The sequence below is a fragment of the Terrapene carolina genome, unplaced genomic scaffold (genome assembly GCF_002925995.2).
Source record: "Terrapene carolina triunguis isolate 2854851 unplaced genomic scaffold, T_m_triunguis-2.0 Scaffold21, whole genome shotgun sequence".
Lineage (NCBI taxonomy): Eukaryota > Metazoa > Chordata > Testudines > Emydidae > Terrapene > Terrapene triunguis.
In genome coordinates, this window is record NW_020664372.1 from 42,453,072 (window position 1) to 42,470,215 (window position 17,144).

General features: G+C 41.5%; 1 protein-coding gene across 1 annotated transcript in view; it reads left to right on the plus strand.

Moving 5' to 3' along the window:
- Nucleotides 1–17,144, plus strand: part of TSGA10 (testis specific 10) — an 80,747-nt gene that overhangs the window by 5,728 nt on the left and 57,875 nt on the right. Inside the window, exons 3-8 of the mRNA XM_024213484.1 lie at nt 4,987–5,202; nt 6,898–6,963; nt 11,216–11,416; nt 11,987–12,142; nt 12,921–13,094; nt 13,238–13,315. Of these exons, the coding sequence (XP_024069252.1) occupies nt 4,987–5,202; nt 6,898–6,963; nt 11,216–11,416; nt 11,987–12,142; nt 12,921–13,094; nt 13,238–13,315 (891 nt within the window). The remainder of the gene's footprint in view (nt 1–4,986; nt 5,203–6,897; nt 6,964–11,215; nt 11,417–11,986; nt 12,143–12,920; nt 13,095–13,237; nt 13,316–17,144) is intronic.

A 17,144-nucleotide genomic window follows, 5' to 3' on the forward strand; every position in this document is an offset into this window, starting at 1 on the left:
TTCACAAAACAAAAAACATCATAGTTTAGTTAGTGACTTTGTGTATATTCATTTGAGGTCAACTACTGTCATTCCTTCATCTCTCTGTTATTGGGAGAGAGGGGAGTCTTCCTAGGACTAATGGCCAGATTAGGAGGAAATGATGGTTATCCACCCAAGACTTGTTCACCGTCCCAAATATCTAAATGTTTCAGCTGAAATCATTAGCAGTGAAGTAGTTACCAATGTTGCATTTAGACTGATATAATTGGGCTGTAGAGTTAATCCTTTTTTTTTTTTTTTTTTTTGTCTGTAGAGTTGCAGGCACTTCCCCAAATTTAATGCACACAGTCATTAAATTATCATTACACATTTTCCAGTTAATATGCTCTCCCACAAAAACTAAAGACTCCTAAACCATGCTCAATCTCCAGCCCCTCTACTTAAGTGCCTATGAGAAAAAAGGGGTTTTGTAGCATGTCTGGATGCTAACAAATTCATGGTCTGGTTAGCAAGATGGGACGCTAATTCTAGAGTCGAGGATACACTTCCAGGAATTCCTTATTTATGTTGAGGAAGCTCCAGCTCAGGTGTAGGGTTGCCAACTTTCTAATCGCACAAAACTGAACATCCTAGCCCTGCTCCTTCCCTGAGGCCCCGCCCCCACTCACTACATTTCCCCCTCCCTTGGTGGCTCACTCCCGCCCCACCCTCACTCACTTTCATTGGGGTGGGGCAGGGGATTGGGGTGCGGGAGGGGTGAGGGCTCTAACTGGGGGTGTGGGCTCTGGGGTGGAGTCAGAAATGAGGGGTTCAGGGTGTGGGAGGGGGCTCTGGGCTGGGGCAGGGAGTTGGGGTGCAGGAGGGGGTACAAGCTCTGGGCTAGGGGTATGGGCTCTGGGCTGGGGCCAGGGATGAGGGGTTTGGGGTGCAGGAGGGGACTCCGGGTTTGGGGGGGGGCTCAGGGCTGGGGCAGGAGGTTGGGGCTCGGAGTTGGGGTGCGGGCTTACGTCGGTCAGCTCCCGATCAGCAGTGCTCCCTGCCTATCCTGGCTCTGCGCTGCGCTGTGCCCCAAAAGCTGCCAGGAACAGGTCCGGCTCCTAGGCGGGGGGGGGGGGGCAAGGAGGCTCCACACAGCTGCTCTCACCCACAGGCACCGCTCCCCAGCTCCCATTGGCCGCGATTCCCGGCCAATGGCAGTGCGGAGCCGGTGCTCGGGGCAGGGGCAGTGCACAGAGCCCTGTGGCCCCCCCCGCCACACACACATAGGAGTCGGACCTGCTGGCCGCTTCTGAGGCACAGTGCAGTGCCAGGACAGGTAGGGACTAGCCTGCCTTAGCCCTGCAATACCGCTGACTGGACTTTTAATGGTCCAGTTGGCGGTGCTGACTGGAGCCTCCAGGGTCCCTTTTCGACTGGGCGTTCTGGTCGAAAACCGGACACCTGGCAACCCTACTCAGGTGCCATTGCGGATCTTAATTGTGGCATAGGGAGGGAGATGGTCACTCCGTTAACTAGGCCCTGAAACAAGTAGGGCTTTATATGTTAAAAGCAGCTCCTTGTACTCTATTCAGAAAGTTATTGGAAGCCACTGACTGTGAAGGTTGTTATAAGAGCACTATGTGACACATCTCTAAATATGCATGCAGTGGCTCTAGCTCAACCTTCCAAATGGTTCCAGTATGCAGCCTCTTGTACAGTGCATTTTAGTAGTCTAGAGGCTGATGGTAGCAAGGTCAGCACTGGAAAGGTTACTCTCTTCTAGCAGGCACAGGTGAAAGAACTTTTTTTTTTTATTAAATTACAAGTGCTATTCTATCTTCCAGAAACAGCCCGAGTGCTAATATGATTCCAAGATTGCTAATTTGAATCATAAGTAATTTGAATCACAAATGGTATTTTGAGAGCACAAAGGCTAAGCGTTCTCTTGCTGAGTTTAGGTCAGTAACAATCACTGAGGCACTTAAGTTGACCAGATAGCAAGTGTCAAAAATCAGGACAGGAGGTGGGGAGTAATAGGTACCTATGTGAGAAAAAGACCCCAAAATCAGGACTGTCCCTATAAAATCGGGACACCTCGTCACCCTAGAGACACTAGAAGATTTGGGACCCCACAACCTGTCTCTGGAACCTGTGTCCTACCTGGCTGAGAAGGCTAAGAGAGAAAACTTGATCCATTGCTGGTGGATATTGTCAAATGAGAGAGTGTAGAATGCCAGTGTCTCTTAAGAAAGCTGTTGCTTGGCTTTTTCTCAAGAAACCAGCATTTGATGTAACAATCTGTCTCCTGTTTAGTAGCTAATCTTCTGTCTTTGGTTAAAATTAGATAGAATGTTATAGTGAGACAATCTTCAGAATACCTAGAGTCTTCTTGACCCTTGTCAATTTAGATATGTACCTTGGTGCAAGACAGAAGCTGCCATTGTAGTAGTGGTGGTGGTAGATTTCCTACTCATGGATAATCTGAGATCTCCATACTGATATTGTTAGGTCTATCGGCTGTTTTTCTATACTGTTGATCACAGAGTAATAGTAACTTATCTGCAGACTAACGGAAATGGACAAGCAGTTCCTCAGATGATACTATCTTTTCCTTATTTAGTGTTCTGTGATAGTTGTGAAGGGCAATAGCCCTTCAACCCTTAGGGTGATGTCATTTGGAGTTTCACAATTGGTTCCATCTTGTGTTCCTTTTTATTCAATGTATATTGGAGTTGGGAGGAGGTATGGGTAGCAGTACTGATATGTTGATAATATCCACCGTCATATCCCTGTTTCACTTGATCCAGCAGCCGGTGCTGTTGAACTCCTGGCTCAGTGCTTGGGTTGAATTGGAGCATGGAGGAAAGTTTGCTGGCTGAGGTTCAAATTGGACAAAGCTGAAGTGATGCTGGTCGGTTGGGAGAAGAAATCAGAAGCTATTGTGTATATTATATCTGTCCCTCATATTTAGCATGTGTGCCTGCCATTTGTTTCTAGAGTTCATAATCTACAGGTGCTTTTGGACTCCTGGCTGTTGCTGAATTATCCTATAGTAATATTGCCCAGGAATGTTTTTCTCCATCCTCCTATGGCTAGGAGACTGCTACCATTTTTGTGTCTTTGTCATCTCAAGTTTGTTATAGTAACATGGTCTACATGAGGCTGTACCTCAGTCAACCTGGAAAATGAAGCTGGTGCAGAATGCAGAATTTTGGTAGGAGCATGTGACATTTGTGCTCCGTGATCTGTGCTATCTGCCTTTTGGCTTTTGGGTAGAATGTAAGGTGTTACTTTTTATATGAAAAACCCTAAATGGTTTGGAGCCTGTGTACTTGAAAAACTGCCTATTTCACCTTCTCACAGTTGCTCAAATTAGAATCCTGTTGATATAAAGGAGAGGGAGATGCCAGCAGGGTGTTCTCTGTTAGAGCCCTCAGCTTTGGAGAACACTTCTTTCCTTCATGTCCCAAAACAGCTTGAATATGGTGACCTTTTGAGCATGCTTCAAGGCCTGTCTATTTAGCCAGGGCTTGGGGGATAGAGGGGATGATATAGGTTGTTTGTGTGGGGTAAGGGAAATTTTTTTAGTGTGGTTAGTTATTTCAGGTATGAAGGTGTCAAGCAGCAGCTGGCTTCACCTTTGTTATTTTTGTAATTTTAAATGTTGGTCATGTTATAGTTATAACTTGAAAGACATTTAAAAAAATAATGTATTCCCTCAACCAAGTGTGCAGATATCGCCCTGGCTGACACTACTTTGGTTTTGTCTGGTTTAAGACTCAACCACTTTACCTTTATCCATTCTCCAAGTTCATAACTGCATTGGGTTATTCATTCCATTGCACCAACTGGATCAGTTGTGGGGGAAATATGAAGCTGATCTCATCAGTTGTTGCAACTCATATTTCCATGTTAACTCTGTTAATATTATATATGAGTTGAACAACAGGGGTGACAAAATTAGCACTGGCAAAATCCCAATTTTGACAGAACCCTCCAGAAGGAACAAACTTTTGTCCCAAACCACTCTTTGGGACCTCCCTGATAAGAATGATTCAAGGGCAGGTCTGTTGACTGCTATTCATGCCTGCAGATATCCCAATAAAACATTGTGGTGATTGGTGTTAATTGCAGCTGACAGATCCAATAATATCAGCATGGACACTTAATCCTTATCAATTACTATGAAATCATTCACCAGTGCAACTAGTGCAGTTTTTATATCATACCAGCCTGATTGACTGAGATCTCTGAAATCTGAGGACTCAAGAGATTGCCTGGGTGTCTGCCACAACTTTCTCAGGGACCTTCCCCAAAAGTGAGCAGGTCAGAGCAAGTTAATAGGTGGCAAGATCATTGACATGTTATTGTTTCTTAAGCAGTTTCCTTAAGAACATCAGGTACCCTGTCCTCCTCCCCTTTAGGGGGATATTAACAGTCTTCACCAATAATGAACCTAGTACATCCCTGCTGGCTTTTACCACACAGGAAGCACATAGACCCCACATGCAGGTGGTGGAAAAGATACTTGCAAAGCCTTGGTGAGCAAGACTAATTGATATTCAGGCAGAGCATGAGAGCCATTTCTTCTCCCAGCATTATCAGAGGAATGCTACTGTAACAGCTCAGTTTGTGAGGGTGGTCAAGGGGACACTGGGGGTTACATATCACACTGGGAGACCAACAAATGGTGTACACATCACATGGAGAGGACAGCCAAAGAATCTGTGGAGCTGCTGATCAAAGGAAAACAACTAGGATGGATAAGAGAAATAAACAGAAGCAGATTGCTTAATTTTAGGGTGGAAATTAGGAGCCTGTTTCTTCACTGCCTTTTACCTTGGATAGTCATTTACGTCTCTACAAAATGCTACTAGTGTAAATTAATGAAAATTTTGGGCTTGTCGCTGTCTTACTAAATTGAGTGCAAAGTGTAAATAAATATTTCTGCTGTGAAATGCCTCCAGTTTATATCTTTTAAGATTAAGAAAAGTAAAATGTCTTTGTTCTTCCTGGTCCTAGTAGATTGACGATCTGAAGAAGAAAAACCATGATTTAAAGCAACATGTTATGGAACTGCTTGATAGTAAGCAGGTGGTGGTGAGTCAGGTGGACAGTTTGACCAATAAGAATGAGTATCTGTGTAAAGAACTTGCTGTAGTTGACAAACTAGCTGAACAGCTGGAAAAAGAAAAAGAATTAGTCTTGGATACTGCTGACCAGGAGCTTGAGGAAGCAAAGGTATTAAATGCTAAACAGAATACGTATATTATAGGGGGAGCCAGTAAGTTTTATAAAATTTAACCTTTTGGGATGAAACTTTATAGCCATGGTTTCTGCCTGAAGGTAAATGATTTTTCTTTATTTTTTAATGTAAAATCTTACTCATTTTAAAACTTAAAAATGAATAAAGGAAAGAGGGAGTAATGGGTAATGAAGATTGAAACACTCCAACCTGATAAGTCTTGAAAAGGGCTCCTAGTGTAATGGGTTAAACTGAATGTCTGAGGACAAGAGTTACGTTTAAATGGGGGAAGAGAGGTCAAGAGGAGGCTGCCACACATCTCATGATTTGTGGAAGTACCGCTGTATCTGTTAAGACTATAGCCAATATGATACATTTGGGAAGTGCTGCCATAGAACCTGAAATATGAAAAACTGGCTTCTCTGAGCTCAAAATAAAAAATTTAATTCGTTCCAGAGCAATACAAGAACCCTTTCCTTACCCTAAATAAATTATTCAAGTATATGACTGAACCTTTTGAGATCTTGTATCTTGAATTTATTCAGCAGATGAGGAAAGAGTACCATTTCAGTTAACTGTATATGAAAGTGAGAGGGAGAACACTAGTGTTCTAGATCTTGTTGAATTTATTAAAAAGAGGACCAGATCCTCAGCTGATGTAAATTATCACAGATCAACTGAAATAAGTGGAGCTATGACAATTTACACAAGCTGAAGATCTATCGTAGGGTGAAAATTTAGAGAATGAGTTTTTGTAGTAAATTAGATGAAATAGTCCCAAATATTTAACTAAATTTTGGGCCCGTCTGGTGGGAGAAGAAGAATATCTCACATGAGAGAAGACATCCAGAGCCTCAGATTTTGTAATTTTATTTTAGAACCAGAAAATCCATGAAGGCCCCAATTGTGCATTGTATCCATGTGAGCAGGCTCTTGTGCTTGTAAGAAGTCCTGTTGGGTTCAGTGCCGTGCACTGAAGAGTCTGCTTGTGTGGAACTGATCGCAAGATTGGGGCAGTAATGACTGGAATATTGCCATTTAAAATGGCTGGAATGAACATTTTATGGGGGGTGCTGTGAGGAAGAAAGTAGCATACATCCTTGCTATTTTTTTTTAATATGGCCACTCCTGTGACAAAATGGTTGAGGGATGAAAGTTGTAATAGTTGTAGTAGAAAAGTGCTTTTGAGTATTCCAGTGAAAATTGCTTTTGATTTCACAGAGTGATGAAAAATCACACTTTGTGCATGGATAGTACATTTAGTGTGATGTATTAGCAGTGTTCAGAGGGAAGGTAGGCTGAGCTATGCATGTGTGATTAACGTATCTACATGCTTATCTTCTTAGTCCTTGGAATACTCAAACTGGTCCAATTTCCAAAAGTTTATTGAAAATGCAGATCTGGTAAAAGGGGATCCTGCACTTTCTTTTTGCTCACCCAGACAGACACTGCTCCTTCTTTGTCCTGATCCTGTACAATTTATGCAGGCAAAGTACTAATTGACTGCACATTTGTGTTCTAGTTAATTCTTAAAGGTTCAATTTCTTAAATAGCATGTCTCCAGTCCAACCAACCTGGAAGAGAGTTCCAATTAGATGCTTCAAAAGAATAAGAAAATGGGGCAAAAAATGCTGTATTTTGTTTACTACCTGAAAATAAATAAATGTAATCTGTATTACTTTTTATTCTAGACTCAAATTAGATGCCAGCAAAACAATATTAGGAAGTTGGAGCACACAATCAAAATACTTAGATCTGTAAGTTATATATGTATTCTTAGTATTTTTACAGCTATGTATTTATGTAGGTTATTACTTTCAAAGATCAGAGGGGTAGCCGTGTTAGTCTGGATCTGTAAAAAGCAACAGAGAGCCCTGTGGCACCTTTAAGACTAACGGATGTATTAGAGCATAAGCTTTCGTGGGTGAATGCCCACTTCGTCGGATGCATGCATTCACCCACGAAAGCTTATGCTCCAATACATCTGTTAGTCTTAAAGGTGCCACAGGACTCTCTGTTGCTTTTTACTTTCAAAGAGCAATTAATACTAGTATACGTACATTTAATTGTCTTTTGGTTTTTACTGGTTCAATAAAATAGAAAGATTATGGAGAATATTTCCATTTTGGTGTATATTGGTAATTCTCATTCTTTAAATAGACTATAATATATCCTTTATCTTTCAACTCACTTGGAATTTTTTTTTGTTTTTGAGAGTCTCATTAACTTTTCTACAAAATCCAAAATGATCGACTGCTCTGAATACTCCTAAAACAGAATTCTGCATATATGTGAAATACACACAGCCAGTATTTTATCCTTTAGATATTTATTTTAATATTCTGTCTTCCCCAAATGTTGATAACCATAACGTTGAACAATGATATTTGGAAATATACACAAACTTGTATAAAAGTCTAATAAACAATTTATCAGCAACAAAAACGTCTGAGTTACAAAATGGATGTATATTATTTGCTTCCAGATTAAATTGGTATAATTAATAGACTCCTTCATTTAACTGGGAAGTAATTTTTTGAATTTATCAAGATCACATGGACCTCTTACCATATTACAGTATTAAGCTTTTTCACAAATTTCCATGCCTACAGTATAAGGCTTTTGGTAATTACACTTGCTTCTTAGACCCCAGTCCTTTAATGAGCTCCCTGTAGAAGGACCCCTCTGCAGATCTCACTGCCAGATTAGGGCCTTAGTGGCTTTGATCCTGTGAGTAGGAATTGTGGGAATTAAGAGCCCCATGAATTGGGCCCCATGAAAGATTTTCCTGTGATCTTGTCATTGAACATTGCCAAGCAAAATAGCCTTTTTGTATTGTTATAGTTGTGCTAAATTGAGACATGTATTTGTAGCACATGTATCTACCTGTGCGATAAAATTAACTCGTATTGAAATGGGATTTTTCTCAGCCAAAACACAAACAGTGTACAGATCTTATTTCATGAACGTTCAACAATTTTTAAAGGTGACTTGTAAAACTAAACATTTGGTTTATCATCCAACAACAATGAGTGCATATTTAAAAAACCCTTTCAGGCCTTCTTCCCCGCTTTATTTCTATTATATTAGAAAATCAGGTTTTGTCTATCCTTTTTTCCTGAAAGATTCTGTAGATGACTGGGGAGCTTGATGTAATATAAACCTATTAGGACTCTAATCAGGTCAAACTTGAGTGAAAGAGAAAGTTATTCTTATTCAGTTTAACATCTATTTACATTTAAATTAATTAGAAATACTTGGGAGAAAAGATATCATTGTTAAAGACTCAGCACCTCTGCCTGCTTAAATAAAGGCTTGACCCCCCCCCCCCCCGCAGTCCACATCTGAGACCTCCAAAGAGTTCCCCCTCAATACTAAGGAAGAGGTGGAAGATGTTACTTGACATTCCTGGCATTTTTAAAGTAAAAAAAACAAGCAGAAAAATATGGGTAGATCTTCTTTACACATCTAAAAAAACCCACACCGTTTTTTTTCTTTGCAGATGACCTTTAATTAACATAGTTACCTACACTCCAGTTTACTACCATCCTCAAAATTCACCATCCATTACCAACACCAGATATGACAACCTCATGTTTTTCCTAGTAGTAGTAGTAGTAGTAATTAGGGCTGTTGATTAATTGCAGTTAACTTCCGCGATTAACTCAAAAAATTAATTGTGATTAATTGCAGTTTTAATCGCATTGTTAAACAATAGAATACCAATTGAAATTTATTAAATATTTTTTGATGTCTTTCTACATTTTCAAATATATTGATTTCTATTACAACACAGAATACAAAGTGTACACTGATCACTTTATATTATTATTTTTGATTACAAATATTTGCACTGTAAAAATGGTAAAAGAAATAGTATTTTTCAATTCACCTCATACAAATACTGTAGTGCAATCTCTTTGTTGTGAAAGTGCAACTTACAAATGTCGATTTTTTGTTTGTTTGTTACATAACTGCACTCAAAAACAAAACAAAGCAAAACTTTAGAGCCTGCAAGTCCGCTCAGTCCTACTTCTTGTTCAGCCAATCGCTAGGGCAAACAAGTTTGTTTATGTTTATGGAAGATAATGCTGCCCGCTTCTTATTTACAATGTCACCAGAAAGTGAGAACAGGCATTTGCATGGGACTTTTGTAGCTGACATTGCAAGGTATTTACATGCCAGATATGCTAAACATTTGTATGCCCCTTCATATTTTGGCTCCCATTCCAGAGGACATACTTCCATGCTGATGATGCTAGTTAAAAAAAAGTGTTAATTAAATTTGTGACTGAACTCCTTGGGGGAGAACTGTATGTCTCCGGCTCTGTTTTACCCACATTCTGCCATATATTTCATGTTGTAGTAGTCTCGGATGATGACTCAGCACATGTTCGTTTTAAGAACACTTTCGCTGCAGGTTTGCAAAACCAATGTGAGATTTCTAACCGACCCAAGGTTTAAGAATCTGAAGTGCCTTCCAAAATTTGAGAGGGACGAAGTGTGGAGCATGCTTTCAGAAGTCTTAAAAGATCAACACTCCAATGTGGAAACTACAGAACCCGAACCACCAAAAAAGAAAATCAACCTTCTGCTGGTGGCATCTGACTCAGAGGATCAAAATGAACATGCATCGGTCCGCACTGCTTTGGATTGTTGTCAAGCAGAACCTGTCATCAGCATCAGGGCCGGCTCCAGGCAACCAAGCACATGCTTGGGGCGGCGCCTGGTAAGGGGCGGCCAATCTTGGGGTGGCGGGGAGGCAGCGTGGCGCGGCATTCCGCGGGGGGGGGGGGCGGGGCCCGGGGGGGGGCGGGGCTGGGGGGGGGGTGGTCTGGCGGGGAGGGGCAGGCTCCGGCGGCGCGGCGCGGTGCTGGGGGGGGGGGGGGGGGGCGGCACTTTTTTTTGCTGCTTGGGGCAGCAAAAAAGTTACAGCCGGCCCTGATCAGCATGGACGCATGTCCTCTGGAATGATGATTGAAACATGAAGGAACATATGAATCTTTAGTGCATCTGGCATGTAAATATCTTGCGACGCCGGCTAGAACAGTGCCGTGCGAATGCCTGTTCTCACTTTCAGGTGACATTGTGAACAAGAAGCGGGCAGCATTATTTCCTGCAAATGTAAACATTCTTTGTCTGAGCGATTGGCTGAACAAAATATAGGACTGAGTGGACTTGTAGGCTCTAAAGTTTTACATTGTTTTATTTTTGAATGCAGTTATTTTTTGTACATAATTCTACATTTGTAAGTTCAACTTTCATGATAAAGAGATTGCACTACAGTACTTGTATTAGGTGAATTGAAAAATACTATTTCTTTTGTTTTTTACAGTGCAAATATTTGTAATCAGAAATAAATATAAAGTGAGCACTGTACACTTTGTATTCTGTGTTGCAAATGAAATCAATATATTTGAAAATGTAGAAAACATCCAAAATATTTAAATAAATGGTATTCTATTATTGTTTAATCGTGTTAATTTTTTTAATCGCGTGATTAATTGCGATTAATTTTTTTAATCACTCGACAGCCCTAGTTATAATATAATAATTAGACACTGCTATATAAGTCAGTAGTTTAATGGTGCTTCCTGTTAACTTGGTGGTAATGTATCAAGGGTTAATCATCACTTCCCCATTTTGTCTTGGAGTTTATTTAGCTCAGGATTACCTTTTAAGCAGGAAACATTCTCAAGTTGCCATCTAAGTACACAATCTTTGTTATATTTAAGATGCTGAAAGTTTCAAGGAGAACTCTTGTAAAAGGAAAAGTAGTTAAGATGGAAGAAACTAAATAACTGAACATCCTATTAGATCAACTGTAGAATTACATACTCATAGTTGGGAAAATGTTTCAAAATGTGAAAGTGCCAATATCCTCAAGCAGTTACTTCACTTTAATATTTTGAAGAGTATGTTTATCCACTTTGTGTTGAAATATAAGTGCATTACATATTAAAATGTTATATTTCAATGAACACATTTTTTTGTTTTGGCACTTAAAAGGTTATTTTAGAAACAGAATCTGAAAAAACACTAGGGAAGTCTCCTTCAAGACTTGATACCTTTATCAAGACATTGGAGGAGGACAGAGATTATTATAAAAGTGAAGCTGAGAATTTGAGGAAAATGTTTCGAAACACATCTTCAAGTCCTAAGCACAGCCCCACTCGTAGCAGCATTTCAAAACATTCTTCACCTATCCAGGTAAGCTTGGAATACATTATAGTATAGCAGTCATGCATTTATTTTGTACTGAAATCCCTAATACAGGATGTGGCTCCAAATCCACGTTCAGTAATAAGATAGTCTATTAGTTATGAAAATGGATGGCAACCTCCGGCAATTCACACGTAGCTAAACACTGCCTTGTTCTAGATTTACATCTCCTTAAACACTTCTTAAGGTTTACTGTGATTACATTTAAATACTTCATAAGGTGTTTAATAAAAATAGTTTTGTGATAGTTAGGCAATTACTAGCCCAAAACAAGGTGAATCAAACCCTTTAGTTCCATGATATAAAGTGAGTAGAGAATACTGAGTCAGATTAAGACTGAGTTTTTGCACATGAAAGATTTCCAATCTCCATTTAGTGTTTGTATTTAGTATATAACATTGATAAAAATGCATATGCATCTAGTTTTGATTGTGTTGAATCTGTTCAGGGCTGGGCTTTCTATATTGTGTGTGTATAGTAGTAGTTTCAAAACCTAAAGTACTAGGAAATGTGTACAAATTTGTTTCTCATCATTAAACTTTTTTGACATTCTTTAAGGGAATGAGTTTAGATCCAGAAGTTATGAAAATATTCAGAGAACGTGAAGAACTTAAGTCAATGCTGGAAAAATATGAGCGCCACATGGCAGAAATTCAGGGTAACATCAAGGTTCTAACAGCTGAGAGAGACAAAATCATCATTCTTTATGATCGGGTAATTGTATTCACAGGAGCAAGAAAGATAGTGGAAAAATATTTGAAACACTTTAAAGGAAAAAATATTTTAGTCTTGTACTTGCATTAGAAATTCAGGTCTCATCTACTCTGGAAGATTCTATGGTTGAGGTTTATCCCTTTTCGGGATGGCACTTAGGCAGGTGTTTAAGTCCCCTTGACTTCAATTTAAGCTCATTCATAAATGCTGTCCTGAATAAGGATGCTTTCCTGAATCGAAGAATATATACATGAGTCATTGCATTCAGACTTTAACCTCATTACCCACAACGTTGCTGAGGTGCACTTATATCACTAGTCACATGTCTTGTGATTAAAGTTGGTCAGAATTTTTTGTGAAAATGTTGACTTTTTGAAAAATCCAAAACTGAAATATTTCTGCCAATAATGTAAATAGTTTGATTTGGACATGCCACTGCAGCATCTTATGGGAGTTGTAGTTTTGGTGCCTCATGCTTCTATTTTCTTCTATAGGCCAAGCTTCCAGTTCAGACTATATCTCCCATGATGCACCATAGTCTTTCTTGATGAGAGCAGGTGATGCAGCATTGGAATGTTCAGGTGCTTCGTTTTTCAATGGAAAAAATCTCAATTTTCTGCAGAAAGCAGACTTTTTTTTGCAAAAACATTCAGTGAAAAATCCAATTTTCTGTTAAAGTTTTGATGGAAAATTTTTGACAAGCCTTATTTGTAAAATATGTAGTCCATAATACATTACATTATCTGTTTCACGTTTCACATGTGTTTAAAAATAACAGGCACAGGAAGAAATATCCCGACTTCGCCGAGATGTTATCAAATCCCCCAAGATTCCTAAAACAACTGTGACAGCCCAGGCTATCTTAAGGCGTGTGGAGGCAGAAAGGGATACGGCTCTTTCTGACTTCCGAAGGATGACCACAGAACGAGATAGCCTCAGGGAGAGGTTAAAGGTTTGATTTTTATCCCAGCTTGTTATAGCATCGTAATATAGTTAAGTTTGCGATGTGGTATCCAATATGTGGTTAAACTAAATGTATGCAATGAACTTTAAAAGTAACGTTTTGTATGTATTTTTTGTTGTTGTTTGAAACAGATTGCCCAGGAGACTGCATTTAATGAGAGGGCTCACCTGGAACAGAGAATTGAAGAGCTGGAATCAACAGTTCAAGATGTAAGGAAAATATGTCTTGTTTACATATAGAATTGTTATTAATGTCATAAAGGTGACATTTGTGGTTAAAGATCTGCGGGTATAGTTTTAGGGCCTGTTTTTCAAAATGCACATATGAGTAACTGTACATGCCTGAATAGTCCCATTTAAATCAATTTGATTGTTCAGATGAGTAAAATGTTTGCTGGATTGAGTCCTTAATTTATAAAAGAAAAACATTAATAAAGAAAATGTACATATTAAATATATCGTTTCAGAGATTATAGTGTTTGAAGTAAAAACTTGAGTTCATCCACATTGAAGAATGTAATGGAAGCTTGTATTGCTCTCAAAGTGAGATTCTAATATACCAGTAACTGAACATTTACTTACAAGCAGGGCTTAAATTCATCCAGAGCCCACCACAGCGGAGCTCTGGTAAATATTTTCAAACCCGCGGGAGCCTTGTGGCTCAGGGCTTCAGACCCGCGGGAGCCCTGGTGGTGGGGGAGGGGGCTCCGGAAAATAATTGTTGAGAATTTAAGCCCTGATTTACAAGTTTAAATAGTTATTCTGTACTCTTCATTCTCTTGGGAATCCCCTTGGTTAATAGACACCCTTTTCTTTCTGCAACTCACTTGATAAATATGGAGGCTGGTACTTCAATATTCGGGTCTTGTGATTTTAATGTTGAGAAAGTTGCTGAATGTACAGGAGTCTTATTGATTTGCTCTCAAATGGTTTGACCATTGATTAGAGTAACGTAGTGAATCAGTAAACTAGGAGAGAGAAGAAGGTGGAGAATTTGTATAGGTTTTTTTTTTTTCTTACAGTGTTAAATCTTTAAATAGATTAGAGCAGGTGATTTCTTTGAATATTAAGCTGAAACTTTTTACTAATCAACCTGTTATCTTTTTGAAGTGATCTGATTTTAATGGTGGTTTGCAGGGATTGTGATTCTGGAATTATTCTCCAAATTGAGATTCTGGAATTATTCTTTGTTTCTGGACTACAGAACTGAGGGAACTACAGGGATAGCTTAATAAGACTTAAATTGGAGCCTTATGCTCTACAGTAATCTATCTGGGTGTCTTTGCTCAGGAGAGAGCTATGTCTTACATTTTTGATGCAGTGATTTTACTGCACTGTGATTCTTTCACTAATTATCATCATCATCATCATGTTACAATACCTTGTGCTATATCATCCAACTCTGTGATTTTTAATTCTTTTAGGCACCATATGACTTTTATGGTTGGGCATAAGCACCAAACCAAGATTTCTACTAGTGGGGCAACCTACTACTAGAGCTGAAAAATATGACCCAGTAACTCTCACTTTCTTTCTATCATCTGTCTCAGGCAAATAGTATAGTTTTGCCAGTGCTGCTCTATGTCAGATACATAGATATACTACAAGAAAGATGAGACGCACACTCCAATTTCTTTCCATTGATCAGTGGGCTTTGAATCAGGCCCCTGAGCACAGAAGATGCTATGGAGATCTGCCTGTCAAATAAAAGATTTACAGTACAAATCAGAGTAGAATTTGAACTAGCAGAAGAAATATTCGATATAAGACATATTCTTTTTTGAGGGATTGCTAATGTCAATTCCAATTAGGTGTGCGCGTGCCGCGTGCACAACAGCCTGAAGATTTTTCCCCTACCAGTATCAGTAGGGTCGGCCTGGGCACCCCCTGGGATCGCGCCTTCTTGGCGCTGGATATAGGGCCCTGCCAACCCGCCACCCCCTCAGTTCCTTCTTGCTGCCAGTGATGGCTAGCTGGAACGTCCCGTAGCTTTTGGCTCGGCAAGCACGTTTTCTTGGCAGTGTCCTTTCTCTCCATTGTATATAGTCGTAGTTAGTTATTAGTAGTTAGTGGTAGTTTCTTAAGTTTCCTTTGGGGGTTCTCCCCCCACTACGATCCCCCAGCACCGGGGCATGCCTCGGTCCCCAGGCTTCAAGGCATGTATAGGCTGCAGGTCTGCCCAGAAGCGATCCGCACACTCCGTGCTTGACGTCTCTCGGCGAGGGTTATCTCAGGGAGCGCTGCAAAATTTGCAGAGGGTTCTGTCTTAGGACCTCTCCCGTCTAAAAGACCGGGATCAGCGCTTCCGTATTTTACTCATGGAGGCAGCTCTTTGACCCCAGTCAAACCCTAGCGCTCTGGAGCCAGCCCCAAGCACCTCCTCTTTGGTGTGCAGTGCGCCGGCACCCTCGACCCGTGAGCCGGTGCCAAGGAAGGACTCTTCCAGAGACCCTCAGCACCACCATAGCTCCATGCACAGAGCCATGCCACAGATCTCCGTGAGGCACCGGTCACAATACCCGGTACCTCAGAAGAAGAAACCTGACAGAGGTCGTTCTCCAGCCAGGCCTAAGGACCAGGCGGCTCAGCCGCCATGGGTTTTGTCGACTCCTGCCCCAGCGGGGGTTCAGTCATGTCCGGACCCCCATCACTTGCCAGCCCGCCACAATGAAGACCTGCAGCTCCCCTCCACACTGGAGGCGTTTGAAGCTGTGTCAGGTCTCTTGGCACTTATGGCACCAACCTCCCCTCCCAGGTGGGAGAGGTCGCTGGCACTGGTTCGGGCCCTGGTGCAATCAGTGGGCAAGCTGGCGATGATGGGTCTATGTGCACCATCCCTGGCGCACTGCTCTCCGGCACCTGCCGCTTGTGTGGAGGAGCCGCACTGGTCCCACAGCTCGCGGTATCAATCCCCAGCACCAAGGGGTTTTGCACCTCCGTGGTTGTCCCAGTTGGAGACTTCAGAGTCGGAAGCGGAGTTATCATGCTCCAGTAGGAGCAGTAGGTCCCCATCCCACAGAGACCATCAGCCTTACCTGGCACCGTGGCCGAGTCAGTGGCAAGCCCTACCTCAGTGGCCCTTCTGGACACCCTGGGCCTATCACAAGAGCCAGGGATCCAGGTCAGTGTTGGTAGTCTCAGAATCCTTTGGGCTGCCGCAGACACCTTCAGCACCAGGGACATCAATGGTAATGCAGCCGATCACGATACCAGCATTGACTGTTCCAGCACTGATACCATCTGAGGCACTGGCACCGACGCTCTTGGCTCCAGGAACCTTCCCGTCGGCTTCAGTACCAGAGATCCTCGCTCTTTGGGACCCCAGAGGGGCTAACAAGAGAGAGCAGGCTCTGGCTCCAGTCAGTCTCTCGTCCTCTTCCTTCCCAGACGAGGCAGTGGTTGGCACATCGACTGCTCCGGCCTTGGAGGACAGCAGGGTTCTACAACAGCTGCTGAGACAGGTGGCCCAGAACCTTAACATCAAGACAGAGGAAGTGGTGGAGGATGCAACCCTATGGTGGATATCCTTTCCCCTCCTGGACCATCCCGTATTGCACTGCCACTGATAAAGACTATCAGTGAAGTCACTAAGACCCTGTGGCAGACCCCGGCCTCTTTGCCTCCTACCGCTAAGAGATGAGCGAAGGTATTTTGTCCCCTCCAAGGGGGTTTAACATCTTTATACATACACCCCGCCGGATTCCCTGGTAGTGGATGCGGCCAACCAGTGCGAGCACCAGGGATACCAGGGGCCCTCCGCAAAAAATTGAGAGGCCAAAAAATTGGACCTTTTCGGGAGAAAGATGTACTCACTCTCCCGCCACACAGCAGAAACATTTTTAGGCCGCAGCTCCCGCAGAATAGGCAGGAGAGCTTGCAGAGGACAAATATCAGAGTAGCAGCCGTGTTAGTCTGTATCCGCAAAAAGAACAGGAGTACTTGTGGCACCTTAGAGACTAACAAATTTATTAGAGCATAAGCTTTCGTGGGCTACAACCCACTTCTTCGGATGCATATTGAGTGAAACATATCGAGGAGA